Source organism: Dermacentor albipictus, chromosome 1, assembly GCF_038994185.2.
Source record: "Dermacentor albipictus isolate Rhodes 1998 colony chromosome 1, USDA_Dalb.pri_finalv2, whole genome shotgun sequence".
Lineage (NCBI taxonomy): Eukaryota > Metazoa > Arthropoda > Arachnida > Ixodida > Ixodidae > Dermacentor > Dermacentor albipictus.
The window spans coordinates 373,343,631-373,359,445 of record NC_091821.1 but is presented as its reverse complement, the minus strand read 5'-3'; the positions used below and the strand labels follow the sequence as shown (position 1 = coordinate 373,359,445).

Here is a 15,815-nt window from a genome sequence, read left to right as displayed (position 1 = left end):
TCGCGAGACCATTTCTGTGGAAATATACGTTCACTGGGGGGACATGACCGTGTAATCTAGTGTTTATTACCTCCAGCAATGAGCACCACTGGATTTTACACTGCAATTTTAGGTGCTGAAATTCTGTCCATGATACTGCTGTTTCAGTGATATCTCTACGTACAGAAAATGTTTGTTATCTAATTGCTGTTACGTGTGCCACTACACGAAGAACCAATATTATCGGGCAACTCAGGGATGCTCGCGCTAACGAATCGGTCATTTCACTTAAATGTAATCCACAGTGACCGGGCACCCATAATAGTTTTACAAGATTCAGCTGTGGGGGAGCTAATGTTAGGAAAGTTTTTAGGGTTGGTTAATTGGAGGAAGCTGCAAGCGAAGTACATACGGAAAGGGACTGTGTTATAACAACTGCACTGAATGCATTGAAAGGGAGTTTCCGCAGCGCTAGGAGCATTGCTAAGAGCTCAGCTTCAAAGACCGGAGTGAAACGTGGCAGTCTCAAAATGAATGACCAGCCAAGCGAAAGCGAGAAAGTGCCTACGCCCGCTTTATAGTCGTTCAAAGAAGGGTTTGTGGCTACTATGTTTTGTTTTTGCGTGCGCAAGGTAATCTTGCAACCAGTTATTTAAAAGCTATATGATTGAAACTTAGGGTCTTGGTGGAAAATGCCATCAAATGCAATCCCGATGTTCCGATCGGAGTCATGATGAAATTACGTCTCGAGTGTTCACATTTAGACTAGGTATTTGCTTTTGTACAAAAACAATCTGTGGAGTGTGAAAACACGGCCAATGAGCTAGAAAGAAGGAGTTTGGATCATTGATAAAGACATATTGGGATCGTCTAAGAGCAACGCTGTAAAATTTCAGAAATGTTCGCTGCACCAGCTCTTCTTCTTCTTTTTGTTTGTTTCTTGTTCTCTTTTTTTTTCTTTTTGCCAACAAAGAAAGTGTAGAGAACGAAGAATCATTTCCAGCTCGCGCACTGCGCGTTCCGTCTCGTTCTGCCCCCTCGCTCACATTCGCCATTGCTCGTTCATCTCGAACGGCCTGCTTCCCGAACGTTATGCAACGTCGGCTACTGGCGCTTCTCGGCTGCATCTGGCTCAGCTTCGCTCTGGGCATCGTCTGCACCGTGTTTACGGTCAAGCTCAAGATCCAGACCGAGTACATCCTGCGCGCGCTCGAGAGCTTCTACTCGCAGCAGCAGATGACCGAAGAGCCGGCCGGCGAGTGCAAGGCAGCGCTGTGCCGCTGGCACAGCGACTACCTCTGGGGCCGCCTCAACGAGTCGGTTGATCCGTGCCAGGACTTCTACGCGCACGTCTGCTCCTCGGCCTGGTTTCGAGAGGGCGGTCGGCTGAGCGACCAGCCGTACGCAGACTTCTCGGTCGCTCAGCTGCTCGCGGACGTCCGCGACTCGCTGACCCGCTACGGGAGGCAGCAGCCAGATGGTGAGCACGGTGCCTGGAGCTTCCCGGCGCAGGCAGTCTCGCTTCTCCGCCTGTGCAACCGGGCGTCGTCGTCGCCATCATCCAACAGTTGGAACGAAGTCCACGACACGCTCTTTCGTGCGGGTCTAGGCGGCTGGCCGTACACGGACGAGCCTTCTGCCGATTGGAGCCTTCTACCGGTGTTAGCGGGCCTGGAGCGCGACGTGGGCGAAGGCGTGCTGGCCAACGTGGCGCTGCGCAGGGACCTCTCGCAGGCGGACGAGTACCAGGTGCACGTTGAACCGCCCGAGACACTGCTTCACCAGTTCCTGCTCCATCGGCGCTCGTCCAGCTCGCTTGTCGAGTACGAGACCCAGCTGGCACAGCTCCTGTCCTCGGCGGCCGGCGGCAACGCGAGCGGCGGCGGTGTCGCCAACGCGAGCAGCAGCAGGGACTCGGTGTTCTCGCGCCTCGCCGCTGACCTGGTGGCCTTCGAGAAGCGGCTGGAGGCGATCCGCGGAGCCCCGCTGCTGCCGCTGGAGCAGCGCTACGTGCGCGCCGGACAGCTGGGCGCCGTGGCCAAATGGAACTGGACCGCCTTCTTGGCCGAGACGTTCCACGGCACGCGCACTGTGGTCTACAACACGACCGTCGTCTGCGACCGGTGCGCCTACTTCGGCAAGGCCACGCTCCTGGTGCAAGAGACGCCGCAGAGGACGTTGGCCAACTACGCCGCCGTGAGGCTGGTAGTCCTGCTATCGCCGCTGCTGCCGGCCGACGAGCCGTGGTCGGCCTTCGTGACCAAGCTGTCCAGCAGGGGCCTAAGCGGAGTGACCGAGAGGCTGGAGACCTGCCTCACCCTGCTGGAACGCACCTACCGCTACGGCTCGGCCATGCTGGCGCGCATGTCGCTGGGCCGCCAGTTCTCCACCGTGTACCGGACCCAGTACGATCGGCAGCTGGTGGCACTCGCCTCATCGGTGCTGCGCTCGGCCAGTTTGCGCGCCGGGCGCATGGCCTTCCTTCGAGCGGATGAGCGGCGCAGGGCGCAGTCCAAGCTGGCCGCCATGGTCTTCCAAGTGTTCGGCACCGCGCCGAGCCTGTACTGGCCGGCGCTCTACTACGGCGTGTCGTCGCCCCTACTCAGGGAGTCCGAGCCGCTGGCGAGCGCCGTCGCCCTGTTGAGGCACACGCGGCGCTCCTATCTCTCGTCGCGGGCGCCCAACCTCGACCTGGACGCGCAGTACCCGCTGCGGGTGTTCGGCGCTCCCAGTAGCTACTACTTCCCACTGCGAAACCTTCTTTTCCTGCCGCAGAGCCTGGTGGCCTTCCTGACGCGCGTCTCGAACACCATCGACGCGCCCTTCATTCCTGTCGTGGCCCGACCTATATTGGCGGAGGCCCTACGCGCCATCGATGCGCTCGACGGCAGGCACGTCGACGATGCGCTCGCCCTGCACACCTGGTGGGGCCTCAACTCGAGCGCTCGCTTCGAACGCCTGACACGCTGCCTGCTGGACCAGTACGCCGCGCTCTTCTGGTCTTCGAGCTCAGGAGGCGTCGGCGCCAACTGGCGCGAGCACGTGGACGCGCACGCATTGTTTCGCGACGTGGCGTCCGTGGCACCGCTGCTGGATGTCTTCCGAGAACGGCCGGGCTCGGGCAAGCTCTCGGTACGCGTGAGCCGAGCGCGAGTGTTGGAGCCAACACAGCTGTTCTTCGTGAACTTCGCGCTGTCGCTGTGCGACCACCACGGCCGCGGGACGATGGGCCGCCTGCAGACCAAGCTCGGCTTAGTGCCCAGCGCGGTGCGCGTCAACCTGGCGGTCGCGAACTCGAGGGAGTTTGCTCGCGCTTTCCAGTGCAAGCCCAACCGGACTATGGCTCCTAGTAAGCGGTGCAGAGTCTGGTGACAACGGGCGGCTGCAGCGTGTCGCCATAAATAGATATTCACTTGTTTTGCTCGGTGGTCTCTATGCATTTAGTTTCCTTCATAGTCGAAATGGCGTACCACCATACTTGAAAACGTGACTGCACTAAAGGCAGAGGCATTCACATTTTCCCTTCCACTTGCGCTGAACGAGTAAATCTGTTTACGCTTCTTGTCTTGTGTCTTGTTGGCGCGCTCTGTGTGCACCTCTAAATGAGGGCAGTCTAAATAGATATGTATAGAATAGCCATGTCATGCTTGCCTGCTTTAATTTCCTACGTACCTAACCCACTCCCCCCACCCCCACACCCCTCCGCCATATACTATAAAGCCGATAGTCGCTGTGGGTATTCAATAAGCAAGCGCAGATAATAAAATTGACCGCCCTTCCACTACTGTGAAGAGGGGTGCAAGCGAAGCTCGGGATCCGCGGCTATTCGTTGTCGTAATGCCTCGGCTTCGCCTTCCCTCACGGCGAGGTAGGCGCGTCGACGGCGAGCCCTTTCTCGAGAGACGCGCGGCCCGCTCCCGCTGCCGTTCCGTCAACGCAACCTGTTCTTCGGGAGAGCGAACCAAACGCGGCCTCCACATCTGACTGCCGGGCCTGAACTGCCGGGAAACGGCGGGCGCGAGGCGAGCGAACTCGCGATCAAATCCTTTCCCTCCTCCGCAGGGAGCGGACGCCTGTGATTGGCTCGCGCCTTTCGCTGCGTCTGCTCCTTCATGCATGTAATACCCCACTTTATAGGTCGCGTATGATGAACCGACAGTGGCTGAGTCGGTTAGCGTGGTGTTCTCGCAACCTGACAAGTAATTTTTTATTTTCGCGCGGCTTGGGTCTTTGCGCACGGCAACACCAACGCCGACACAAGTGAGGCAATACAAGCTTCGCTTGAATAGTTAGTCATTTCGCTTTGCAACTATGTACTTGTAGCTCTTCAATGCTGCATAAAACCGGCATGCAGTTGCAGCAATCATTTGTTGGTGAATAGCTCATCCCGTCTGCAGCCTCGATTACAGTATTCCCCGACTGCAGCGCCTAGAAAGAAAAAGTACAAGCTGCAACAATTCATTAGTGGTAAACAAAGTTGTGCTTTGAACACCGGCATACAGACGTGTACACATTTTTATGCTTGGATGATTTCATAGAAAGCGCACAGGATTTTTTTTTTTAATCGGCGCTGTAAAAGCCGGTAACGTTTCATTTGTTTGTACCCGCCGTGGTTGCTTAGTGGCTAAGCTGTTGGGCTGCTAAGCACGAGGTTGCGGGATTGAATCCCGGCCACAGCGGCCCCATTTGCATGGGGGCAAATTGTGGGAGTAGCCCGCTCTATGGGACCTTGCGCCCCGTAGCTCGCAGGACCTTTCTATAAAGTTACTCCATCCATCCATCCATCCAAATTGCGAAAGCACCCGTGTACTTAGATTTAAGTGCACCTAAAATAACTCCAGGTGGTCCAAATATTCGGAGTCCCCCACTACGGCGTGCCTCATAATCAGACTGTGGTTTTGGCACGTAAAACCCCATAATTTTTAAGGTTTCATATATACATAATGATATGAAAATCTGGGGCGCTATAATGTAAAACTATTCCAAACTTTTCTATTCCAATTCTGCTATCAACTCTCCACGATTGGTCAAAAACTTTTTTCGACCACCCCCACTTCACCTGTCTGTTACGCGACGTCACGAAAACCGCGACACCTCCCCATCTGATATCATGTGAACACACTGATTATGCATGATTTGACAGAAGAAAGAAAAACAGCTATTTCTGATTCGACGCCTTTTCACCATTAGCCTCCGGCTGTTGGTCAAAAGTTTTCGAGCTGAAATCACTTTACCTGCCTGTCACGCGACGTCACAAAACCGCGAAAACTCACCGCGTCAAAGTGACGTGTACGCATTAAAGATGCATTAATATGCCGAACAGAACTGAATTTTCTTCTGAATAACCGCAGGCTGCCCCATTCCGAAAGGAATAAAAGATGACTCCCCTCACTATCTGAACACGTAAATTAGCGCGAGAAAGGACAGAGACACAAGAAAGGGAGACAACTAGTCCAACAACTAATTCTTCTAGAATATCACCTTAATATCGGTTGTCATTGCCGGCTGAAAAATTTTTGTAGAAGAATTTTGCAGAAATGTTTACATGAAAAAGAACAGCCTCAATGTCTACGCTGAAGATTGATGAAAGACTGTCATCTATTCAGCTAAGACTCATCCTTGGCCCGTGGTCAAACACGGACATTGTATCTCGTGTAATGAAAGCACCTTAAAGTTTTCTCAGAGACACAATGGTCTCAATGAGAAGTGTTAGTTTGTCGAAGGTCGTGCGTTTTGTGTATGGTGTGTATCTGTCGTGTACTGTGCATACCATGTTTCTTAATACCTATTTGGAGCAGCGTGCTAGGCGTGGCGCCTGGCAAACCCCACCAGGATTTATTGAAGGCTTTCTCTCTCTCTCTCTTCCAGGCGACCACTTTATATCTTCCATATATAGCTACACTAAAGAATAGCGCGTCTTCCTCAGAACGTAAAACGATATTTACATAAGTTGTTTAATGCATTCTGTCTCTCCTTCTCACTAAATACATTTTCCTTGCATGACTGCGTGCAAACAGTTTTTCCTTTCGAACACGTTGACGCGCCTACACCAAAGCGCCCTAAATAGGGGCGAAACTTCCAACGTTCCTACGACCTTTAATAACAATCATAATGCCAGTATAGGAACCCTATACAGCCGCTCATGGGTGAGGATCGCTTACCCCAACCGCGCATACTTCACGCGTCGCAACGTAAATCCATCTGCTGCCAAACTCATCTCCTACGTTACGAGAAGAGGAATTCAGGTAAGATTTTTTTTTTAGAAACTGTATAGCATGTCATTACGACACCGTGTTCCTGGACAACAAACTTGCTATTTTTCCACCAGCCATTCATGCGAGAGATGAACTTCTGCCAGCCGGCGCGCTGTCCGCCACCATCAAAAGCACGGTCCATCATCGCGTGGTCATTGTCCCGGACTAGTAACAGTAATGAGGTTGGCGGCTATATAAAGGGAAGCGACGTACCACTTTGAACACTTTTGTGGGCCGTGGGGCGGCTGACTTCCGGCACTATTAAAATAAGGTGCTCAAGCTTTTCGTGCTAAAGATGAATTAGAGAAGCGCTGCTTGTGTGTTTCGAAAATTGAATCTGCGAAGCGACGGTGGTGGCTCGCGCTCAAGCGCCCCATTATCTCGCGCCACAGTTATAGAAAAATAAATTCTCGAACCAGTCCCAGAGGTTGTCTGCAAACTTTCAGCGGACAGGCCGTGCCAAGGTCTTGGACAATATAGAAAAACAAAAGTTAATGAAAAGGTAGTAACGGGTGCAGTTACAAACCTTGCCATCAACTGCTACCTGTTTGCAAGCTGTTTAGTTCCTTCAATAATTCAGACTTAGTAAGTTGCTTAGTAAGTTACCAAGCAGTTGCTGCGTTTTACAGACTGCTAGTAACATTTTACTACCTACGCAAGAGATCCGCGGATGAACTGAGACGAAGTTAGTTAGTTAGTATAATCTCTTATGTTGTGTCTTGGCAACCTTAATGTGACATTTACATGAACAATTGTTTTTATCACTGTGTTGGCTTAATAGTTATGTGTTGCCTCGTGGCGCACATATGCATAAATTGTACGTTATGCGAATTTAGGTTCACAAACCTGTTTATTGATGCGAAAGCGTCAAATGGCCTATTGAGCGACAAAGACGGCGTCTGTCGTCTGTAGCCGCGAAACGGCACCTAAACTCGCATGGCGATTGACTGCGGCGCCATGTAACAAGCGCCCCTCGACGAAGTTCCCATTGGCTGCGACGTCACGTCACGAGCTACGTCTCAACGGAGCAGAGCGGGCGAGAGGGTGTCGCTGCGGCGCTAGCGCTCCAGGTGTTGCGACCAGCCGCGGTTGCTCAGTGGCTATGGTGTTAGGCTGCTGAGCACGAGGTCGCGGGATCGAATCCCGGCCACGACAGCCGCATTTCGATGGGGGCGAAATGCGAAAACACCCGTGTACTTAGCTTTAGGTGCACGTTAAAGAGCCCCAGGTAGTCGAAATTTCCGGAGTCCTCCACTACGGCGTGCTTCATAATCAGAAAAGTGGTTTTGGCACGTAAAAACCCCACAATTTCTTTTCCAGGTGTTGCGTGAGGGGAGAGGGCATCGCCGCGTCGGTGGCATGCGGAGTTGGCACCGCAGGCTGCTGCTACTTGCTGGCTGGCTCGGGCAGCACGTATACCACTATGGTACGTTACTGCCAGCGCAAAACTCGAAGGACCGCTCAGCGTCGTTCAATTGGGCACTAATGCTTTCGCATTCACAACTCATGAGAAGCGCTTGGGTGTCTTCCAACTTTTTTTTTGTCCAAATAAATAGGTTAGAAACTTGTCGCGTAGTGTCCTGATCGTTGCGTTGTGCGATGCGTTGTTCTTCTTTATCGTTTGTTGCCATCCGCACAGTGCCGTTTATTACACGCAGCTAAATGATTCTGTCACGCATGAAACGTATGCGTGCCCTTATTAAAAGGTGTTATAAATGTGAAAAACCTGCCTGGCAATGCGGTTCTCGCGCTTTTTTCGTTTCTTTTGTTTTTTTACATGTGATTATATTAGGATTTTAGAGCAGAAACGACAAAATTATTTCCCGGCCATGGAAGTGCCGTTTTTCAACAGAACAGGCCCCACTTCTAAAACAATTGGGTAACAAATGGCCCTTTACCGGTGTCATTAGATTCTGTGCTTCGTAAACTGGTACCACATGTGCTAGTCGTATGGGTACCAACTCCTTTGGGTAGTAACTGAAACTACTCGTGCTGTCACTACCTACGGTTACTAGGATTTTAGTAAACTTTGCGACAAGCCGTTATAAAGAAAAAGAAAAGAAAAAGAACGACGTCCAAAAAGCATGATGGCGATGACGATGATTTAGTTCACAGGCTATGACACATAGCCGAAAAACATCCCTGTGCACACTTCTCGTTTATGTGTTATGTTTCTTTTTTCTTCCTTTTTCTACAATGTGCAAGCAACGAAGCGCGTGCTCCACTAGAGAATGTTCTATTTGCGGAGGCAAAAATAACTACCCACTGAAACAATAACAATAACAAGAAGAGGCAACCTTGCCACGAGAACCGGCGCAAATGAGGATAAAGGGAAGACGGGACACGGGACACCCGGCAGAAACTCGGGCTTGCGAAGAGCAAAGGTTGACAAAAAAAGGGGGCCGGTTGCTCTGGGGGGACGTCGCCAGAGGGCAGCGTGACGGGGACAACAGATGACCAAACATCGGTGTCGCCCGCGTCGACTACACAGAAAGATACAGGGTTGCAGCCCGATAAGCGCGGAAGATAAAATGCTGGCGCATGCGCCTTTCCATTTGTCACTGTTCCGCTACCGGAGCGGCGCGTTTTCAGGGAGTCCTTGTCGCGCAAGAATTTTCTTATTTTCTTCTATTGCTTTTCTTTTCTTTTTTTGTTTTTTTCACAAGCGAGGCAGTAGGACATGAGAGGAGAAGGGCAATTTCGGATGAAAACAATAATAATGATGATGATAAGAAACCGGGGGAGACCACCTATTGTTGACTCCGAGAGAGAGAGAGAGCTGCGATGGGAAAATAGAAGTGATCGTGCACGCCTCTATATAACTATACTCTTTTTCGCAGGTATACACGTCGTCCATCTCATGTGCCACTGTGTTCATTAAACAAGCTTGTATCTTTTTTTTTTGTCTTTACGTCGGGAGTGCTGTTCCCTTGGGAATAGCCCCGTGTCCATTTGCCTGAGCAATATATATATATATATATATATATATATATATATATATATATATATATATATATATATATATATATATATATATATATATATATATATATATATATATATATGCCGAGTTTATTCCAGTCTGTCGCTGAAACCCCCATCACCTGCGCACGTCGTCCACATCTTTCTGACGCAAAAGCCCATCGCGGTTTCCTTGGGCATATGTAACTCAGGGCGCGCCCGGAACTTTTATACAACGCACTCTTTATTTATTTTTTTTATATATATAGTTGTTCGTTTCTTACACAGAAGCCTTTGCAAGCACCATGTTTCACTAGCGTCGAAAGTCAGCCACTCCACGGCCGCAAGATGCTGACAGTGCTACTACGCTGGCATTACCTGCCAGTGCGTGCAGCGTTATTGTGTGTCGCTGTCGCCTAGTAGCTACCCGATAACCATAACCATAATGATCATCATAAGGGACCTAAAATATTTACACTGTCTGGTCGCTCGCAGCGGTAAAAGAACGCCGACGGAAACTTCGCAAAGGAGGCTCTTTGCAGACAGTGGGAAATTTACACGCTACTCACGCGAAAGTCGTGAATCACAGGTCAGCAGGTTGTTTACGGGTTCGAAATAATCCGCGACTGCAGCAGAGCCGCCTTGCCGAGTTATTCTCGCGACCAGACGACGCCAAATGGATCACAATATCGTTGCATGCAGATTAATAAAAACGAGATACGATAGGGAAAGCTTCCTTGGTTTCGATAAAGAGAGAACTTCTCTTAAACGCGAACTGTGCACTAAAGAGAGCAAGAAACGCCAGTGAAAGCGTGCCTTCGCATCTGCCGCCTCGCTTGCTGTTCGAGCAGTGTTCACTGACCAGCTGCGCTAAAATTGTTTAGTGAACGTTTTTGGTCAAGTGCTCCTTATGACACGTATGTATATAGATACATTCTCAAGTACACATACAGCTTTTGTTTTGGGCACTAGAATGGCGCGGAGAGCGATAAGCTGAACTGAAGAATTATAGGTGAGGCTGAATGGCAGTTTCATTTTCAATGAAGCGGGCGTAATCGCCTCCATGGGACGACTTCGATGGGACGATTTCGATTAACTGTTCGAAGCCTATCTCCACCACTTCGTGCGCCACCCCCCCCCCCCCCCCCCCCAAGAAAAAAGTAAAGAAAAAAAAGAAGAGCAGAGACGTGTACCGTGCGCCCCGGCCAACGTTAGCCAAGATCTCAAAACAATAAAAAGAGCTGAAGGAAAAAAAAAAGAACGCGGTGTAGGATGCAATTATAAAACCTACGACGTCTTCTGTTGTCACAGGTCTGACGACCGAACACTTTAGGTCCTATAACCGTATCTTGCACGATGTCTTTTTCTTTCCTTTTTTTTGATTATAACATCTTGGAAAGCGTTCGCTGGGACAACCCATATAGTCCTGACTCGCAAGCACCGTCGAAGAATGCTGTGCATACTGACTCCCGCAAAAGTCACCTCTCTCGTCGTCGGATCGCGGGCCATTTCTTGCATGATGCGGCGCTCGGCGTCACCATATGCGACCATGCGACGAGGCTATAGGAAGCTTCACTGCCGAAGCTAGCCACCCGCCACGTGCTGTAGAAAAGGCACGCTTCACAGCATATTGCCACCAACGAAGGCCGGCGATCTCAACGCGAGCAGAGAGACTATAACAAGCTCCCGAGCTATAGCAACGCTGACCTGTATACAATGTTGCGAAAAACCACATTTGCGGCACTCATTTGCTTACACGCAAGACCCTTACCCCTCGTGTTTTTTCAATGACCTCTTCTTCTGGAGGGCCTCTCCCCGTTTTCAATTAAACAGCGTTTCGTACGCGACGTTCGCACCACACCTTGCGTCGCCCGAAAACATGCAGTTAAGGCCGCAGAAGAGGAGATGGTCGCTCCTTTCTTCCGCCGCGTTACAACAAAGTGCGCTTCGTTCAAATAAAGCCGAGGGGCGACGTACCGCGAGGCGGTGCAGTTACTCCAGACACGACCACACACGTCTCGTCTGAAACGCTCGCGGAAATTTAGAGCGGTCACCCGCACTCGCCGCTAAGTAAAGGCGTCCATTGTGCCCGTGATTGCTATCGCAAGCCCGGAGACAAGAGCCCTTCCCCCCCCCAAGCAAAATGATCTTTCTTTTGAATGTGTGTACGTGTGTGTGTGTGTGTGTGTTATTAGGGCGAATGGTAAGAAAATGGAAATACAAATATTCATAGGGGAGCGCCTTTTCCGGAGCGCTTGTTGAACACGTACGGAGCTCTTTCACGACGGACGCGGGAGACTGCGCCTCCGGCGTAAGCGCGAATCGGGCTTCAAAGCGGCTGCTCATTACTAGAGTTGGCGATGTGCGCGCAGCGCTTCAAAAGAGCTCGGAACCCTGCGGACTTTTTGACCTCTGTCCTTCGTGTGCGCTCTGTCCGTACTTCCTAATTCATACAGCGCACACTGCGAGCGAGCTTTAGGGCTTTGATGAAAAGCAGGCACACGGGGCCGCGCTTGGTCCGACTCGCGATTAAAGCTTGGTTGGCAAGTAGTTACGACGTTCCCCGCGGTCTAATGAAAGGACTGTTGTGATGAAGAGGGAAGCAATGCGGATCATATACTAGGGCGGCTGCCGGTATTTTTTTTGTTGTTGTTGCTATGGGACGCAGTGGCGCGCACATGAAGGAGGATTTGGCGAAGAATCGGAAAACTCCGTTCAGCGCAGATTTTCCGGAATGCAAGTTCGTACATGTGTGTGTCAGCAAACGGACCGACAAGCATTTTTGTTGGCTGAAAAATAAAAAAATAAAAGAAAGTGCGTCTTTCGTGAGGGTCGTTGCTGTAGGTCTTGCGTATAAGCTACATCGTGAATGCAGCATCACAAGTGTATAGTAATAATATTTGGGGGTTTACGTGCCAAAACCACTTTCTGATTATGAGGCACGCCGTAGTGGAGGACTCCGGAAATTTTGACCACCTGGGGTTCTTTAACGTGCACCTAAATCTAAGCACACGGGTGTTTTCGCATTTCGCCCCCATCGAAATGCGGCCGCCGTGGCCAGGATTCGATCCCGCGACCTCGTGCTCAGCAGCCCAGCACCATAGCCACTGAGCAACCACGGCGGGTTCGCAAATGTATGGGGATGCTCTCGGACACACTATTGATTATAGACTGCCTTCAGCAGATGGGTGCTAAGTATAATCGTGGATGTAAGCATGAAAACCGTCTTTTTCTCAGTCTCAGAAGTATTAACATGTTAATGCGAAGGAATATGAAGGGAGGAAACGGCCGGGGAATTCAGGAGCACGAAAGAATACGCGCGCGATGTGTTAGCCCCCGTCTCTTCAGAAAAAGTTCTATTTTGGCTTGTTGCACGTGTGACACCAGTAACTGACGGCTCGTCGTCCTTTCTTCGGCCGTTCAAAAAACTCAAATACGAAGAGAGAAACGCTCACTGTGCGCATGACGCCATCGCCGAAGGCTTGTGTTCATGTAGTTATTTTCTTTATATGGGCGATGCATGCTTCCTCCACAGCTGAAAAAAAAAATAGGTACGGTTGGCTCAATCACCTAGAAAGCGCAACAAAAGCAGGGCAAAGAAATACTCAGCGCGCTCCATGGACAACCTCGAAATAGGAGTGTCAAATGATCTACCGCGGCGACTCAGTGGATGTGACGTTCACGTGTTCAGCACGAAGTCTTTGGTTCGATTCCTGTTCACGACTGCCGCATTTCAATGAGGGCGAATACAAAAAAAAAGAAGACACCGGTGTACAAATAAATTTAGGCGCCAGCTACAGAAGAACATCTGGCGTTCCGTCATAACTTATATATAGGCATAAATGATAAATGTCAGGAAACAGTCCAAAGAACTCCCTCCCCCAGTTCACAGCCAGCTACGCCGTCTGTGATATGCCAGATGTTGTTTTCTAAGTGAATGAATGAATCCATAAAGCAAACAGAACAGTGAATGTATCTTCATCACTACATCTGGAGGTAGGTGAATTCATTTTCTTCTGACTTAGAACTGTAGTATACAAGCTCAACTGCAACTCTCAGTTCGCATCAGTCACGTAACCCCGAAAAAGAAATACTTTGGCTAGGCGTGCAACACGCATCTTTGTTACCTGCCTCCTCGAAAAGGCAATACGCTAACAATCAGTGTCACTTCGGAGCCCACGGAAAAGCGCTCTCAACACAACGGACTGGCGTCAAGTCACAGGGCCTGTTACCATGCCTACTTTCAGTGGGAAGCGGGCTGGTTGGTCAAGGCCTCTATTGTCACGTAAAGATCTTTCTTTGCTCCAGACCAACACGCGGAAATTAGTCACGTGAAGCAACTTATCGCTACCGAGAAGCAACCGAACGGCGGAGATTCACTAACAACTGAGATCAAGCATGTCACATGGGCATCAGAGCCGTGCCACATTTTGGTTTGCTTGTTTGTTTAAGGATGGTATTTGAGGTCAAGTAGGAAGTTTTATTTTTCGCATACTATGCGTCTGTAAGATGGATGCATGACCTAAACGCTTGCTCTCTGAAGTAACGTTTTTTTGTTAGTTCTTTTTTTTCGGCGCATGAGATATTTTCGCCGCCACTTCAAAGTTTGAATTTTTCTCGAATTGTCTTTCGAGCAAGTTTACCGCGCTCGCTTTTCAGGAGGTTGCCATCTCGCCTAAAATATATAAATAAATAGAAGCTTCCTAGCAATGCGTACGATATACTGAAATGCTAAGATAGTATATTTTTCTCAAGCTCAGCCAGAACGGGAGACATACGCGTCAGCGTAAACCACAGTTCTTATCTCCTTTGACTCGTGTGACCTTAAAAGTGTATGATGCGCTATTTCTTGTCTCTCTACCTCCTACTCACTCAGAATCCGCTTTGACATTATTCTTAGTTCAGAACAAGCCGCAGCTGTTCGCAATTCCAAAAGCAGGTTAATAAAACTTCTACCGGAAACTAAGTTGAAGAAAATAAAAAGCGACTGCCTATTTGGAATTATCACGGTAAACGAAGAAAGCTGTCATCAATCTGGTTCACGAAGAGGAAAAAAAACAAAAGTAAAAACTAGGGCTCGTCCGGGATTTGAACCCGGGACCTCTCGCACCCTAAGCGAGAATCATACCCCTAGACCAACGAGCCGCCTTACCGCAGCCTTGTCTAGCCTAAGATTCAAGGCAGGTGTCTCGACGTCGTAGCCCACAGTGATCCCCATAGCGGAGTGAATCATCAGCAAAGTTCATTCAATCGTGTGTGTGAACTCCAGTTAACGAACTCCAGTTCGTTAACAATGTTTATGAAACATGACACTGAAGAATGCAGAACAAAGGAATGAAAGAAGGGGAGGCATGTCTGCCTTGCAGGGATCGAAGCAATGCAAAAAGAACAATTTAAGTGCTGAATAAATTATATAAAATGTCTCGTGAAATACTTCAGTTCCTCGATAACTATAGCGAGATAAGGTGTAATTTTTTTTAGCAGGCTTCTTTTACTGAGTTGAGAATATCGGCAAAACTTGAGAGGTAGTGCTCGCTGCCATAAACCAGAACACTGCCCTGGTGTCTATTTACATTATCATTCATGTAGGTTGATAAAATTACACTCGAATCCATCACATAGGAGCGTAAATACACGATGTTTAAACAGCTTTAACCGAGGCGCACGAGCCGACTTGCTAAGTTGATGGCACTCAGACCAACTTGCATGTGCACAGCAACGTGCTTGTTGTTTGGAAACAACATTAAACAAAGGCGTCCCGAGTGTCAGAAGATAGTGTGGTAGGGCTCATATTGACATCATGAAATAGCTAGCAGCATGCATGTACGAGTTTTATCGCTAAAGTAATATTTACTTTTGTGTGGTGCTTGAACTCGCAGGTGGCCCATGAGGGAGCATGTCAGCTATTTGACTTCCCTTATGGCTTTTGCCGCCTTCCGACTAGTTGATTCACATTGGACACTACAGACGGCTCAGACGCTTCGAGGCTGTGCTGTTGGTTTATGCATATTTGTGCGTACAGTATATAAGCATAGATGTTCTCATGAACGAGAGGCTGATTGGTGGAGCTCTGATTCCGCAAACAAACGCAGTGTTTTGCAAAATGTATTTTCCAGTGCATACAAAAAAAGTCTGCCGACAGTTATAGTAATGTCCGTAGACTACAGATAATTTCCATGAACAACAACTTAACTGCGTGCAGAAAGCTCGCGGATAAGCCCTGGATTCGGTGCGTCATACATTTTTTCATTAGATTTTGTTTATAAACATGTGAAGCCTTTACGTGCAGCCAAAGATACAAGTCTGTAGTGAGGTAAAAGCGTCTAACGCTGTCTGTAGACAACCTACAAATTGTCTCAGTCTACGCTAATTAGCGTAGTAGCGCGTTTGGCAGGCATTCTCAGATCATGAACAGCAGGTTGCCATTATCCCTCAAGAGAAAACTGTATAATAGCTGTGTCTTACCAGTACTCACCTACGGGGCAGAAACCTGGAGGCTTACGAAAAGGGTTCTACTCAAATTGAGGACGACGCAACGAGCTATGGAAAGAAGAATGATAGGTGTAACGTTAAGGGATAAGAAAAGAGCAGATTGAATGAGGGAACAAAAGCGAGTTAATG

At 49.3% G+C, this 15,815-nt stretch overlaps 1 protein-coding gene and 1 non-coding gene across 2 annotated transcripts; one reads left to right on the top strand and one right to left on the bottom strand.

Annotated features, from left to right (window-relative positions):
* Positions 1-1,010: 1,010 nt before the first annotated feature.
* LOC135905485 (neprilysin-21-like) lies at positions 1,011-3,541 on the top strand. Its single transcript, XM_065436442.2, has one exon. It carries the CDS (start codon positions 1,072-1,074, stop codon positions 3,349-3,351), a length of 2,280 nt encoding a protein of 759 aa, XP_065292514.2. The 5' UTR covers positions 1,011-1,071; the 3' UTR covers positions 3,352-3,541.
* A 10,726-nt stretch (positions 3,542-14,267) lies between these two features.
* On the bottom strand, positions 14,268-14,339 carry TRNAP-AGG (transfer RNA proline (anticodon AGG)). The gene has a single exon. It is a non-coding gene; the product is annotated as a tRNA-Pro (tRNA).
* Between the last annotated feature and the right edge of the window lie 1,476 nt (positions 14,340-15,815).